Here is a 14,501-nt window from a genome sequence, read left to right as displayed (position 1 = left end):
TTTTAATATTTCACATTTTTGTATCGTAAAAAATAACAATTAAATGGAAATCGTTGAAATAGTAAATAAATAAAATAAGTTAATTTAATATTTTATTCATATATATTATTATAATATGATAAAATAAACAATTAAAATAAAATATAAAATAATAAATAAAATAAAATAATTTTTAAAATTATCTTTTATAAAGTAATTTATTTTAATATATCTATATTATGAAATATAAATTTTGAATTTATTAAGATTTGATAATACTTTTTATTTTAATTAAAATTTATACTAACTCTAATTTATATTTAAAAATTATTTATATATCTTATTTTAAAGAATATTTTATAAATATATAAAAAATTTATTTAATTACATCAATTATAAAATTTTCACTCTCTTTTCTGAATCCAATCAACCTTAATTTTAGCTTTCTTTTACTTTCTTTTATTTTATTTTTTACTTTCCAAACAAAATCAAAATCATGTGTACAAATTAGTACTGCAATCCCGGACTCTTAGATATTATTATTGGGTCTCTAGATAAGAGATATAAGTGTAATGTCTTAAAAAAAATATTTAAAATATGAAAATTGGTAAAACTGTAATAGTTTTAAAATAAAAAATATTTGTGAAGATTTAAAAAAAAAAAACTTTGGTAGAATATTTTCCACCATCACATCAGTTTGTATTTTTTTTCTTTTTTTATTCTAAAAATACTTTTTAGTTGCATAACATTAACCATCCAAAAATATATTTAGAAAAATATAGGGATTGAGGAAGAAATGTAGAAAGGAAGAAGTGCATCTGTATGAAAAAACAATTAACTTCACATAATAAAGTACGATAAATTTTAATTTCTAGAATTTTCTCTCACAGAACTACATTTATTGACTTTGCATATATTTTAATATATCATTTGAAAATGGCTAGTTGTGTTTTTCAAGACATATACTATTTAAACTGTAAACTAAACTGCCGCTATAAGCAACTTACTAACTTATTCATTGACCTTATATACAAAGGAAAAACATAACAATACAGAGAGCTTTTCTTATTTCCCTTTGCCTCTATTTTGGTCCTTATCTTATGGATTTGGTTGTCGGTGGAACACTACCAAGGATATTATACCTAACTGATCAATTATTAATGATAAATTTCAACATATTTTTTTTTAAAAAAAATCCATTATTATCCATCACAATTTACTAAAAGTCACTCAAAGAGTTTTTTTTTAAAAAAAAATTATGTTACTATTTATTGACATTACTTACTTACTGAGGAGGTTTCGATTCATTGTAGTCAATATAATTTTTAATATTATTAATTCAAATTTATTAAAAGTTACAAAATGAAGAAATTACGTGTGGTTCTACAACTTTTTATACTAATTTTGAATTGTGTTATCAGTATTTGTATTTAGTTGGTTTTATTAAAGACAAAAACCTGGTATATAAGTTGTAAAAGAATCTTATATGATAACTGTGTTCTCATTATCCATAAAATTCAAATTTAAATTGATAATTAGGAGATTATAAAATTTATTTCAATACAATATCTTTCTTTTTATATAAAAGGATGGTACATTATAAAGTTGTAAAAGAATCTTATATGATAACTATGTTCTCATTATCCAAAAATTTCAAATTTAAATTGATAATTAGGAGATTATACATTTTGTTTCAATATAATATCTTTCTTTTTTATATAAAAGATTTTCCATTTTTTTTTATATAATTTTTTTTCTATTTTAACTTTATATTAATATTTCATTTTATTATTTTATTTTGGTTATTTTTTATTTTATAAATTACGAAACCCTTTGCATGATGTTTACATAGGTGTGGGAAGCTCTATCATTTCGTTTCACAGCGCCACACTTTCTTTCTTTTCTTTTTCTTTTTCTTTTTCTTCGCTCTGTTTAATTTTTATTTGTCTTTCTTCTTCGCACCGAAACCGCCCTTTTCAAAGGGTTCTTCTTCTTTTCCTGTTAATGGTTAGGGTTTCTTAGGGGCGTCATCGGAATGTTCCAGAAGGCCCCTTCTTCCTTCTTTCGCCTATCCAATTCCGTTATACGACGGGGTATGGCGCCAACCATGCATTGATTTCTTCTTCTTCTTCTTTTTCCTTTCAGGTGATTACCCTTTTTCTTTGTGCTTTTGTGTGTGTTGATTGATTCGTTAGTTCTTTTATTCTGTGATTGGAGTTGTGTTTCTCGAACCGGGGCGAGGTTGAGTGGGGAATAGTGTTATTGCGAAGTGTATGGACAAGATTTTTTTTAATGTTTTTTGTAAGTACTGGATTGCGCATTTGGAAGTGGGGTTTTTTGCTATCTAGGTTTAGGAAAGGGGTTTCTTTTATGGCGAAATTGGTTGCTTATTATATAAGTTACTGAGCTGGTCCACGATTTCAATGTCAAATCGCGTTGGGTTTTTTCTTTAACAGGGTTTGCACTTTTGCAGTGTTTTTTTTTTCGGTGGTGGTGAACGATTGGTAGAGAATTGAGGAGTGATATTCTTAACTTTTAGCTTTTGTAGTGTGCCAAGCACTGGAATTGATCTCTTTTCAACCTGTTTGTCCTGGTGAGTTTTGGGAACTACTATAGGTGTGTTGTGTTGCAATATTCAATTGTGATTTAGGGTGGTTTGCTGATATTTTGGTGTGTGTTTGGAGTTAAGGAAGCTTTGAACAGTCGGTTTGATTTTTCTTTCATACATGAACCTGATATGAATGTTTACTATGATACTTGTGAATATCATTATCAGGCAAAAGAAATTGACCAGTATCACCAACAGGGAGTATTAATTTCTTTGTAGTTCATTTGTTATGGGATTCACGTTTGTTGTGATTATAAGTGCATCATGATCGTTTTGGCTCGCTTTAGATAATTTAATCCGGTGCCAAGTGTTGTATAATTAATATTAACATTGGTTTCTTTCTAATGCCATTTTCGGTATTTTTTTGGATTTTTTATTTATTTACTACTAATATTTCATGTTATGGCTGTTTGCAGTGGTGGCAGTTCTGGTATGGAAATGTATGATGTTTCTGGAACTCGAAATGCAGATGCTTATTTGGTAATAAATTTATTGAATTTTTGCATTCTCTGTTATACATAATACATATCATGTTTCCTTTGATGGATTGTCATTATTATATTCTGTGCGTTGTGGTTTTTTTGTTCTGAGTTAGTATGACAACAAAAATTCCTACTCTTGGATTTTCAGATTGAAGGCACCGATTTAAACTCACATATCACAAACCCAAATTTTGAACAGTTTCAAGTCATGTTTAATGATGGAGCCCCTGAATTTGTTATTGATCAGAACTCGTATTACCCTGCTGCCACCAATTATGGGTATTACTGTACAGGTAATGAGAACGGATATGCCCGGGATTTGAGTTTATGGTATGTTTTCTATGCATCATATTGACTAGTTATTTATTATGGTTAGGATTTGAATCACCCAGAGAATGGGAGGGCCACCATAGGATTTTTGGTGTAGATGGTCCTGATATTCAGTACACGGTGAGTCTAGTTCTTCTCTACTTTTGTGTGTTACATGTTGTGTTGACAGCTGATTTGTTGTTTGTTTATTGGCCAGGGTGCACAACATGAAAGTTTTCCATATGTATATTATACACCTAGCTATGGATATGCACAGTCTCCATACAATCCATACAATCCTTATATTCCTGGTGCAATGATAGGAGTTGATGGTTCATTTGGAGGAGCACATCAATATTACTCTTTCCCTAATTATCAAAACCCCATTTCTTCACCTTCTTATATTCCTTTTGTTCAACCAGACAATTTCCCTAATAGTTCTGTTGACTCATTGTTTGATGCTAGTGCTTCTGGCAGTAGACCTGATGGAAAAGGTTTAAAACATAAGTTCAGTTCAGCTTCTGGTGCCTTTGCTAGGAGCTCTTCAAAATCATTGTCAAATCCCACAAGTTCCTTGGCCAGGATATCTGAGGGGCCAAGAGATAATGCTGGGATAAAGAAAGATGTGACAAGTGGCAGTGCTTCTGGCAGAGGTTTTCTTAATCTGCCTTTGCCAGCTGTCCGTCAGGTAGAATCTTACACTTTTATTTGAATTCAAGTATTCTGAGCCAGTGAGGTCAGTTCTGATTTTGACTTGTTTAGATGGGAAGCATAATATCTATAATTCTAGCTGTGTTCCCGAACAGTATTGATACTTGATAACACTATAACAAGTTAAAGTTTTTCACTCCCTAGATGTTTCTATTTCTCTGGAAAGGGCATACTAGGAGGGAGTGCCTATATATGGGTTAGTTTGTGGACTTAGAGGCTGGAGCTCTTTCGTTCCTGAAATCTATGGGTGATATTAGGTCCATTTAAATAAAATTTTGAACAAGTGATTACAGAAGGTAAAATGGAACAAATTTCCTTTTAAAGTTCAAAACAATTTATGCACACCCCAACTTTTTCGTTAGTTCTTTGACTTCACTCCTCAATTTAGCTCCTGGTTTAAATTTGTTTCTATTTACCTCCCTATTTCATTTTTTATCTATAGATTCTTATTGGGATGTTTAAACTGGCTCTTATTATTATTTTTGGAGTCTTGTTTCAGTTATTGAAAAGCATGTTTGCTAAATTTGAATTGTTATGTTTATTTTTTTGTTGGTTTTGTAGGCCAGAAGCATTGATGTCTTAACCCATCCTGTAGATATTATTTCCAATGGAAATGTTTTATCCCACCGTAATCAATTAAAAATAGCTTGCCCTCTGAGTAGTGAATTTTCTGACTGTGGTTCTAATGCTAATGGACAGTCTGCAGTTGCTAAACTGCGACAGAAGGCTCTCATGTCTAAAGGATGGAGTGATGTAAATGGAAGTTCTGATGTTTTGGGTGAGCGAAATAGGGGCCCGAGAATTGGAAATAGCAATTCAAAATACCACCAGCTGGCTGTCAAAGCCTATACAAACAAAGGAGATGGGAATACACAAGAAAACATAATCGTTTATACTGATCGATATAACAGGGAGGATTTCCCTGTTAGCATTGAAAAAGCAAAGTATTTTGTTATAAAATCATACAGTGAAGATGATGTGCACAAAAGCATCAAATATAACGTCTGGTCATCTACACCTCACGGAAACAAGAAGCTGCAGAATGCCTATGAAGATGCTGAGAGAATAGCTGCAGGAAAATCTGGAGGCTGCCCTGTCTTTCTTTTCTTTTCTGTGAGTTGCATATAAAGATGCATTCAATGAGTTTTAATTCTGTTTCTTTCTGATCTGCATACCTAAAGCTGTTTGCAGTTGTAATTTTCCTTTCTTTTGATCATGTTCTTTCTTATAATGTAGGTTAACGCAAGTGGTCAATTTTGTGGGGTTGCAGAGATGGCTGGTCCTGTTGACTTCAATAAGGACATGGACTTTTGGCAGCAGGATAAGTGGAGTGGAAGCTTCCCTGTGAAGTGGCACATCATAAAAGATGTGCCAAATGCAAATTTTAGACACATTATACTAGAGAACAATGAGAACAAACCTGTTACTAATAGCAGAGACACACAAGAGGTATGCATATTTTTTCAGCAACTTCTTTACCAAAGTAGAATTGACAAGTTTGCCCAACTTATAAGCGTATTAAATTAATGTTTGCAATTTTTTACCCATGTTTATTAAGGGTTATTGAGTAAGCAGATCCCTACCCCACGTGCTTGAATGTGTTGAGGCTATTTGATTGTCATTTTATCATATACTTACATACTTGTTTGTCTTGATTGAAGTAATTATTGTTTTTTTCTTAATCTGGGAGTTGCTGTTATTTCTAATTTGTGTTGTTTTGGTTTTGTTATAGTGTGTAGATTTTCGTTGTTGTGTGCCTCTTTTATCCCTTGGTATTATATGAAATAATTTTTTGGTCCAATTTCTCTTTTGTAGATAATGTATGGTAAAGGTTTGGAAATGCTGAAAATGTTCAAAAACCGTAGTTTGAAGACATCTTTGCTTGATGACTTCATGTATTATGAAAATCGTCAGAAGATCATGCAAGAAGAAAAGGCCAAGATGCTAATCAGAAATTTTGAAAAAAATCCATTATCGTTACCTACATTGGAACCACCTCGGAAGTTGAATTTTGTCTTTGACATCCCTCCAGTCAGTAAGAATTCAAAGACGGATGATGGGCTTGATAACTTAAAACAGACTTCAAGGAGTGGACATATAGTGTGTAGTTCTGAGGTCACCAACACAGCACCTGTAGATGAAAAGGCTGAGAAATGTACGGTTGAGAAAGAAGATATCGCTTCTGTGTTTAAGATTGGTTCTGTCACTATTAACCCAAAACAAGTGGAGACTAAACCATCTGCCGTCAGTGTCTCTAAGAAGGAGGCGGATGATGTTTTCACTGTAGGCTCAATGCTAGTAAAAGTTAACGGATTTGCCAAGTCTTCTACTTTTCTGAAGATCGGGAGTATCCCACTTGATCCGAGAAAAGGACAGCTGGACGGAGGTACTCGTGTTAAAAATGGCTAAAAATGGATCTAAAAATTTGGGAAATACTGATTGATGTCTCTACCTTATTGTTCCATTGTGAGGAAGTTAAGTTGGGTTTTTATTCAAATCTTCGTTTACTGTTTTTTTCTTCTGATGTCGTGCGGTGTTGAGTTAGAATACTTTTAGTGAAAATGTTACTCTTGTATTTCGGCCGTTAGCAATCAATATACAAAAGGATGTTTCTTCATTGCAGATTTTCGTTCACTCTGTTGTTTAACTTGACAAATCATTATTGTGTTATTGATACATTAATGTTTCTAATTTTTTAACCCTGCAGCTTTTGAGACTAGATTCAATGCTATACCTTTACTAACACAAATTCCCAATTCTATCCTATACGGGTCTGTTTGATTTTTTAGGAGGATTGAGTGTATTTTGTATTTTCTTTCACTATGTGGATAAAATAAAACTGCTTCTTCCTGCAATTTCATAAATATTTTAATTTTTTTTTACTTAAAATGTAGTTTATATTTTGGATTATACTTGAAAGATATTTTCAGATTGGAAAATATATTTTTGAATTCTTTTTGAATTATGTAACTTGGAATATATTTTTTTTAAATTATTTTTTATTATGTAATTTAAAATATATATATTTTAAATTATTTTTGGAATATATATATATATATTAAATTATTTCTGAATTATGTAAATGTGGAGAATACTTTTTAATTTGAAAATATTTTTTTGAATTATGAAATCTGAATATTATTTTTACATTTTATATGGAATGTCTAGAAATATGTGGAAGTGCAGGAAAAAACATGTGGAGAAGCCTGCCGAACTTTACTGGTAAAGTTATGGAAAATTTACAGTGGTTCCAAGCAAAACTTTTGATTTTTTTGATTATTTTTAATTGAAATCCTATTTAGAAACACGATTTCTGATTTTTTAAATTTTTTTTTTATTTTTAAATTTTATTGTTAAATATTTGTTTAAATTACAATAATAAATTAATTTATTACTTAAATTAATTAAAAAAAATTTACTTTATAATAAATTATCTAAATTATATTTAATTATAAATAATTAAATATACAATTTCAAAAATAAATAAATAAATTATATAAACTTGATAAATATTTATTTAAATTATAATAATAAACTATCTAAATTATATTTAATTATAAATTAAATTTACAATTTTAAAAATAAATAATATAAAAAAATTCAAGATTAATTTCTTAAGTATAATTTATATATCATTATTATATATTCAATGACATTTTATTTTTTATTATAAAAAAATATTATTGTTATTAAATAAATATTTATTTTGTTTAAGTAATTAATTAATTTTTGTACTTTTTATTTAATTATTTGTAAATTTGTGTCAATAAATTGATTAAATAATAATAATGTTCTGGTCGGGTTATCCTTTTTTTCTTTGAGAATTCATGATTTTTCTAGTCTTTCTCCTACTCTTCAATTCTGATTCCCTTTCTCCTACTCTTTCTTTATGAGATTCTCACTTCCTCTCTTTGCACGTTCCCTCTTTCATTCCTTACCTCATTCTCCTATATTTCACAAACTTAGATCACAACCCTCTTCCCCGAAAATATCTCTCTTTTCAAGGGTTATATTATACCCACTCACCTAACCGGGTAACACAAATAATTAAATTTTTATAATAAGAAAAAAAATAAAATGTTATATAATAATGATATATAAATTAAACTGAAACAAATGTATGTTGAACTTTTTTATTTTTAAAATTGTATATTTAATTAACATAATTTAGATAGTTCATTATTATAATTTAAATAAATATTTAGTATGTTTTAGTAATTAATTTATTTATTTTGGAAATTATGTATTTAATTATTTATAATTCAATATAATTTAGATAATTTATTATTATTATTTAAATAAATATTAATTAATTTAAGTAATTAATTAACTTATTATTAGTTTAAACAAGTATTTAACAATAAAATAATAAAATTGTAAAACAAAAGAAATTAGAAAAATCAAGCACAACTTTTAAAAAATAAAAATTTGTGCACTTCAATTGAAAATTGTCTTTGAAAGCACAACGTATCTATTTTTACAATTTACCGATGTCTGTAAAAGAAAAAAAATTATCCAAATCTGTAAATTTTTTTAAAGTTATCGATGATAAATTATAATAATAAAATAAATTGACAAATTAAATATTTAGTTACTCATTTGATCATTAAAAATATCATCTTCTAAATTTTGAGGTTTTACGTTAAAAAATAAAAATGATGAATGTGATTAGATTTTATGTGTCTTGTTTTGTGATTCGTGTTCGATATGATTTTGATGATAATGAGATGTGTCGGTTAAAGGATGATGATTGGAAGACGACGATGTGTGTTGATTTAGTTCTTGTGCTTCAACTTTTATAGATAAAAATATATTTGTTTTTTTATTAACCAAGGTTAGTGTTCTTAAGAGAATTATGGCCACTGTTGTGGGGACGAGTGACTTTTAAGATAAGAGAATGTTGGATAAATGGTTTCGATTGAGCTGGAATCTTATTGTCGAGCAGGTCGATAGTGATCTTCCTCTTTGATTAGGCTATAAGTGGACAAATATACAAGTCATCTAATATTTTTCAAAGTATTGATGGTCTTCATTGATAGAGTCATGTGCCATGAGTGTATTTATGATTAGAAGGAGTGTCAAAGTTGGCATAGTTTCTCTTGAGTGATGTGTTGTCATTGACAATATTTGTCATAGTCAGGAAGGAGCATCATCCGAGTTTTTTCTATATACATAATTATATGTTTATTTTTAGACATTCATGTACATCTTCCTTCTTATGAGTTTACCATAGTTGTTTTACATAACTTCAATGTCTCCTTTGTGTAGTTACATTCAAATTCACGATCGCTGCAAGCTTTTTGATTGGTATGTTCAATTTTACATCCTTTTTTTCAAGTTTTTCTCCATTATTATAATGTTCAATTTACCAATACTAGATATTCAATTTACATTCTTTTTTTCAAGTGTTTCTCAATTATTATAATGTTCAATTTACCATTCTGATCGGTTGGGTATCCTTCGTGGGTTAGGTGGGTCATGTTTGTTTGTCCGCTATACCTCGTCCTAAAGGTTTTAAGATAAGAGAATGTCAGGCAAATGGTATCGGTTGAGCTGAGAATCTTGTTGTTGAGCAAGTTGATAGTGATATTCCTCTTTGATTAGGCTATGAGTGGAGAAATATACAAGTCATCCAATATTTTTCAAAGTATTGATGGTCTTCAATGATAGACTCATGTGCCATAAGTGTATTTATATTCAGACGGAGTGCTAAAGTTGGCATAGTTTCTCTTAAAAGATGTGTTGTCATTAACAATATGTATCATAATTAGGAAGGGGTGTCGTCCAAGTTTTTTTATATACATAATATATATGTTTATTCTTAGACATTTATGTATGTCTTTCTTTTTATAAGTTTACCATGGTTGTTTTACACAACCTCAATGTCTCCTTTATGTAGTTACATTCAAATTCACGATCGCTGCAAGCTTTTGATGGTATGCTAGATGTTCAATTCACATCCATTTTTTCAAGTTTTTTTTTCATTATTATAATATTCAATTTATCAATGCTAGATATTCAATTTACATCCCTTTATTCAAGTTTTTCTCCATTATTATAATGTTCAATTTACCATTCCGATCAGTTAGGTATCCTTTGTGGGTTAGGTGGGTCATGTTTGTTTGTCCGCTATACCTCATCCTATAAAAGTTTTAAAAGTAAAATTTTTAAAGTTGTTGTGGAGTCCTTAGATTGAAATTATATTTTGTCCATGACAATTTAAATTTTTCATTTTATTTGACTCAAGATCCCGTATGATATCATAGTTAGTCAAGGTCTATGATAACCTCTAAAAATAATTAATATTCGATACCACACTAACATCAATCACCTTCATCAACATCCAATAAGAGAAGAGAGAGTCATTGAGGCTTTTCATGAAGATATTCAAAAAGTTGCTTTGAATATCCAAAATCCCAATTCGAAGGTAGTCTTCCTTCTACTGCCAAGGAAATGACCGGGATCATCTTGCTTGGCCAAACTATTCAACTAATAAATATACAAAAGTTGTTTTTCATAACACATTTAAAACTCTTAAAGCTAAGTCTATTAAAGTTGGGGATAATGTACTACACATGACTAAGATCATTAATTTTTGACACTATTGACCTGACCGGGATCATGTTTTGATCGACGCAATCTCGACAAACCACACTAGAAGGAATAAGTCCAAATGATCTCAAAATGTCTCACCAATTACATGTCAAAAACCTAAAACAATATGTAAATAAAATATGATTAAAATTAATTAAAATACATTAATTAGTGTGTATTGTCCTAAATCAAGATTAACATATGTTAATTCAAGATAACTTAAACAATACATACCCACATTTATAAATAAATTGTCATTATTCTTTTTATAAATAAATTGTCATTATTCTTGTAAAATTTATGTTTTCAATAACATACTTCAACTGAATATTTATTTGATGGTCAAGAAACCTTTTACATAACTTATTCTAATTGGGATAAAAAAAAGAGAGTAGGACAACTAGAACATTGAAAACACATTCTTGACTCATGCAAACTATATATATATATATATATATATATATATATATATATATATATATATATATATAATTTATTAAATAAAGATATGACTTCTAAACCTTTCACAAATTTTTATCAGCAATCATTAATATATAAATAAAAGAATTTGACGTTAAGATCCAGTCGAACATGAACAATACAGTTTTTTATTTATTGAAGTTCTGTAGTGGTAGTTGAACAAATTCAAAGACATGAAAATAAATGTTCAAAGTGTTTTGATGTGTTGAAGAGTAGATTCTTCCATCCATGAATTTTTTTGGCTTTTGCTTCATGTAACCCAGTATCTTTATTGATTTTAAAATGATTGAATTTGTTTTTTTTTAATAATTATGGAACTGCTACATGTTGATTTGATTTTTTTTTATTGCATAATTTAGAAGTTTTTCAAAATGAGTAATTCAAATAATAATTTAAGTTAAGGCGTGCTACGAATTATATATTTTGAAATATCAAATATAATATCTAGATCTTAAAGAATAAATTTTAAATTGCACAATTAGCCAAAAACACTAGGTGGGGGGAAAAGATCTGTGTTACGTCAAAATGGCCAAATATTTTATCTAATTCATCCTAATTCTTGAAAACTAGAAGTTATTATGAAAAATACATTTCAGAACGTATTATATAAGTTTTCAAAAATATATTTTAGAATTTTTGTTATGAAAATCGTTTCCAACAATTCCAAAAAATTGTTAATAGAACTTCTTCTGAATCAAGATGGAACAAGATACGTACACTACCTCATCAAAACAATATAGGATGTCTAATAAAATAATACCTTCTGAATTACATTTCCTCATCAAAACAATATAAGGTATATATAAAGGACTACCTTTAAGTGGAAATATATATTTTGGATATAACTTTAGAACTTTTTCAATCCAGAACTTTTACAATAAAAAAAAACTTTAAATAAAATATTTTTTCAAATTATATAACTTTTTATATTAAAAAATCATTAAATATTAACTAATTTAGAGATAAAAATAACTAATTGTTAAATTGACTAAGTTACATATTATTTTATAAATTTAAAAATTACTAGTATCTAAAATAATTTATATTATTAGTAAAAATTTATAAATTAATTTATTAATTAATATATAATATTAGATACTATAATCACTTTAAATTTTAAGTTAATTATTAATTTAATTAAAGAATAATTTAAATTTAAAGTATTTAGTAGTTAAAACTTTTATAGTTAACGTTAGATGGTAATTTAAAAATTATTTTATAAATTTTTATTAATAATAAAAATTAATTTAAATATCAATAATTTTTAATTTATAAAATATTATTAAATTTAATTAATATAACGATTACCTATTTACTTTCTATATTTTTAAATTAGTTGATATTTAATTATTTTTTTATTTAGATAGAATTATATTGGTAGTCATGCATGACAATATTAAAACTCAATTTAGTATTTTAAATTGTTAAATTTATAAAGCTTTTAAACTCTACTAGCCTAAAAAAACTTTAAAAAAATAAATTAACCAATGTCAAGCACCTATATTATTATGATTGTTATAAAATCAAAAGTGCAAACAAATATTTAAAATAAAAAGTGTTAAATATATATTTTGTTCTTGTATTGTAATGATTTTTGTTCGTATACTTCCTAGATATTTGTAATAAGAAAATTATTAGAATGAGTTTTTATCCGTGTTTTATTACATAACAAATGAAATTTTTAGTGTGAACTGAATTATAATATTATAATGTTTTTGTCAATGCTAAAATGTTTTAACATCTTAATCTATATCGAAAATTCGTTTACCATGTAAAAGCAACTGACAATGACTTATTCTAATAGTTTTCTTACCTAAGAAGTTTAAAATTTAAATTAAAAATAAAAACCAATTTCGTGTGAGAATACATTGATGAAAAATATATTTAACTCTTAAAAATAATTATGGAAGAACAAATAATAGGATTCTCTCCTGAACCAAAAGTTCATTTTCTTTAATCATAAAACTAGTGAAAGTCTTTCTTATAAATGGTCTTGTATAGGACTTTTTTGATTTCTTCTTAAAATAGTATTTGGCGAGAACATGTTCACTTACTCAATCTCTTTTGACATTTATAATTTTATTTTATTTTTCTCTTTTTTTTTTCATTCATACCAATAATAGAGATTTCTCTTTTTTCACACATTATCATCTAGTCTTTATCTCATATTAAATTTGAATTCATTCACTTTTAATTGCAAGTTCTAATTTTATTCACAATAGCCATATTCTCAAGTTGATTATGACAATGTTTGCTCAAGTTGTGTAGAGGTTAATGTTGGTCAATCATAAATAACATGGTCATGATACTCATATTTTGAAGAAATAATATAGTGTTGTGTCACTCTTTCTTTTACTAGTGTCTATCCACATGATTATTATGACAATCTCCTCGTATAGTTTCGCACATTTTTCACCTATTGCCTTTTAGAGCATTGATATCTAAAAACCTAAAACAATAAGATAAGTCTTGTCATAATAAATTATCTTGTGATAGAAAAAAATGCACCCAAGTCTTTATCCAATCCACTTTTATTTCTCACTAGTTAAACACAAGGTTCAATTTGCTTATGACAAGATAATGGTAAAATAACATCTATGAAGTTTTTAACATGATTTTTGTGTGTGCTTTTATATCAAATCTAACTATAAAACAATCCTAATTAATAGATCATGATTTCAAACCTATTTCAATCTTTCAAAGTTTAGAAAGGAAGTTGATTTTTTTCATAATTGTAAATCTTATTTGTTTCTCTAATAATAAAACCATATTGAAACAACACTTTCCCCTTTAAATTCAGGTAAATGACATGGATAATTCCATTAGACACACCATGAATAAGATTTTAAACTATTATATCAAAGGAGGGGCCAACAATCTACTATGTTGTCACTTCATCTAAAAAGAAATAGAAGAGTTAGGACAATAATGTTCTCGAACAGGATTGAAACCAAGAAAACGATTGTCTCGAACGGGGTTGATCACTCAGTCTTGTCTCATTTCCATGATACCTGCAAAAGGCACTCTGACGTTTAAATGAGATTTCGATGTTCAACATTTGGTGCTATTAGTACTGAAAGATGACCTACCTGATCCTTGGAATCTGTGCCTATTTATATAATTATCATGAGTCTTTTGTTATTAAGTCAAATTAAGGTTTTGGATCATGATTAAGAGTGTATTCCCTAGTGTTTTATTACTTATTACTCTTATTAATCTACTCTGGAGGCGTAATGATTTTATACGTTTTTTTTCTCTCTCTTTATTTATATATCATGTTATTCATTAGAGTATTATTGATATTTATTTTCTTTGTTAGATATTAAATGTTCTTTATT

General features: G+C 27.8%; 1 protein-coding gene across 10 annotated transcripts; it reads left to right on the top strand.

Moving 5' to 3' along the window:
• The first annotated feature begins 1,821 nt into the window (after positions 1–1,821).
• Positions 1,822–6,706, top strand: LOC137807059 (YTH domain-containing protein ECT4-like). Of its 10 annotated transcripts, none has more exons than XM_068607494.1 (9): positions 1,825–2,124; positions 2,519–2,572; positions 3,004–3,067; positions 3,218–3,362; positions 3,446–3,519; positions 3,596–4,066; positions 4,651–5,202; positions 5,326–5,538; positions 5,905–6,706. In XM_068607494.1, the coding sequence occupies exons 3-9, from the start codon at positions 3,020–3,022 to the stop codon at positions 6,496–6,498; spliced, it is 2,097 nt and encodes a 698-aa protein (XP_068463595.1). In that variant the 5' UTR covers positions 1,825–2,124; positions 2,519–2,572; positions 3,004–3,019; the 3' UTR covers positions 6,499–6,706. The 10 variants fall into 10 exon arrangements, with proteins under 10 accessions (XP_068463593.1, XP_068463595.1, XP_068463601.1 ...); XM_068607500.1 differs by having other exon boundaries at positions 1,826–2,124; positions 2,528–2,572; positions 4,789–5,202; XM_068607495.1 differs by having other exon boundaries at positions 1,826–2,124; positions 2,528–2,572.
• Positions 6,707–14,501: the final 7,795 nt, after the last annotated feature.

This window comes from Phaseolus vulgaris, chromosome 3 (assembly GCF_000499845.2).
Source record: "Phaseolus vulgaris cultivar G19833 chromosome 3, P. vulgaris v2.0, whole genome shotgun sequence".
Lineage (NCBI taxonomy): Eukaryota > Viridiplantae > Streptophyta > Magnoliopsida > Fabales > Fabaceae > Phaseolus > Phaseolus vulgaris.
This window is presented reverse-complemented; position numbering and strand designations above follow the sequence as displayed.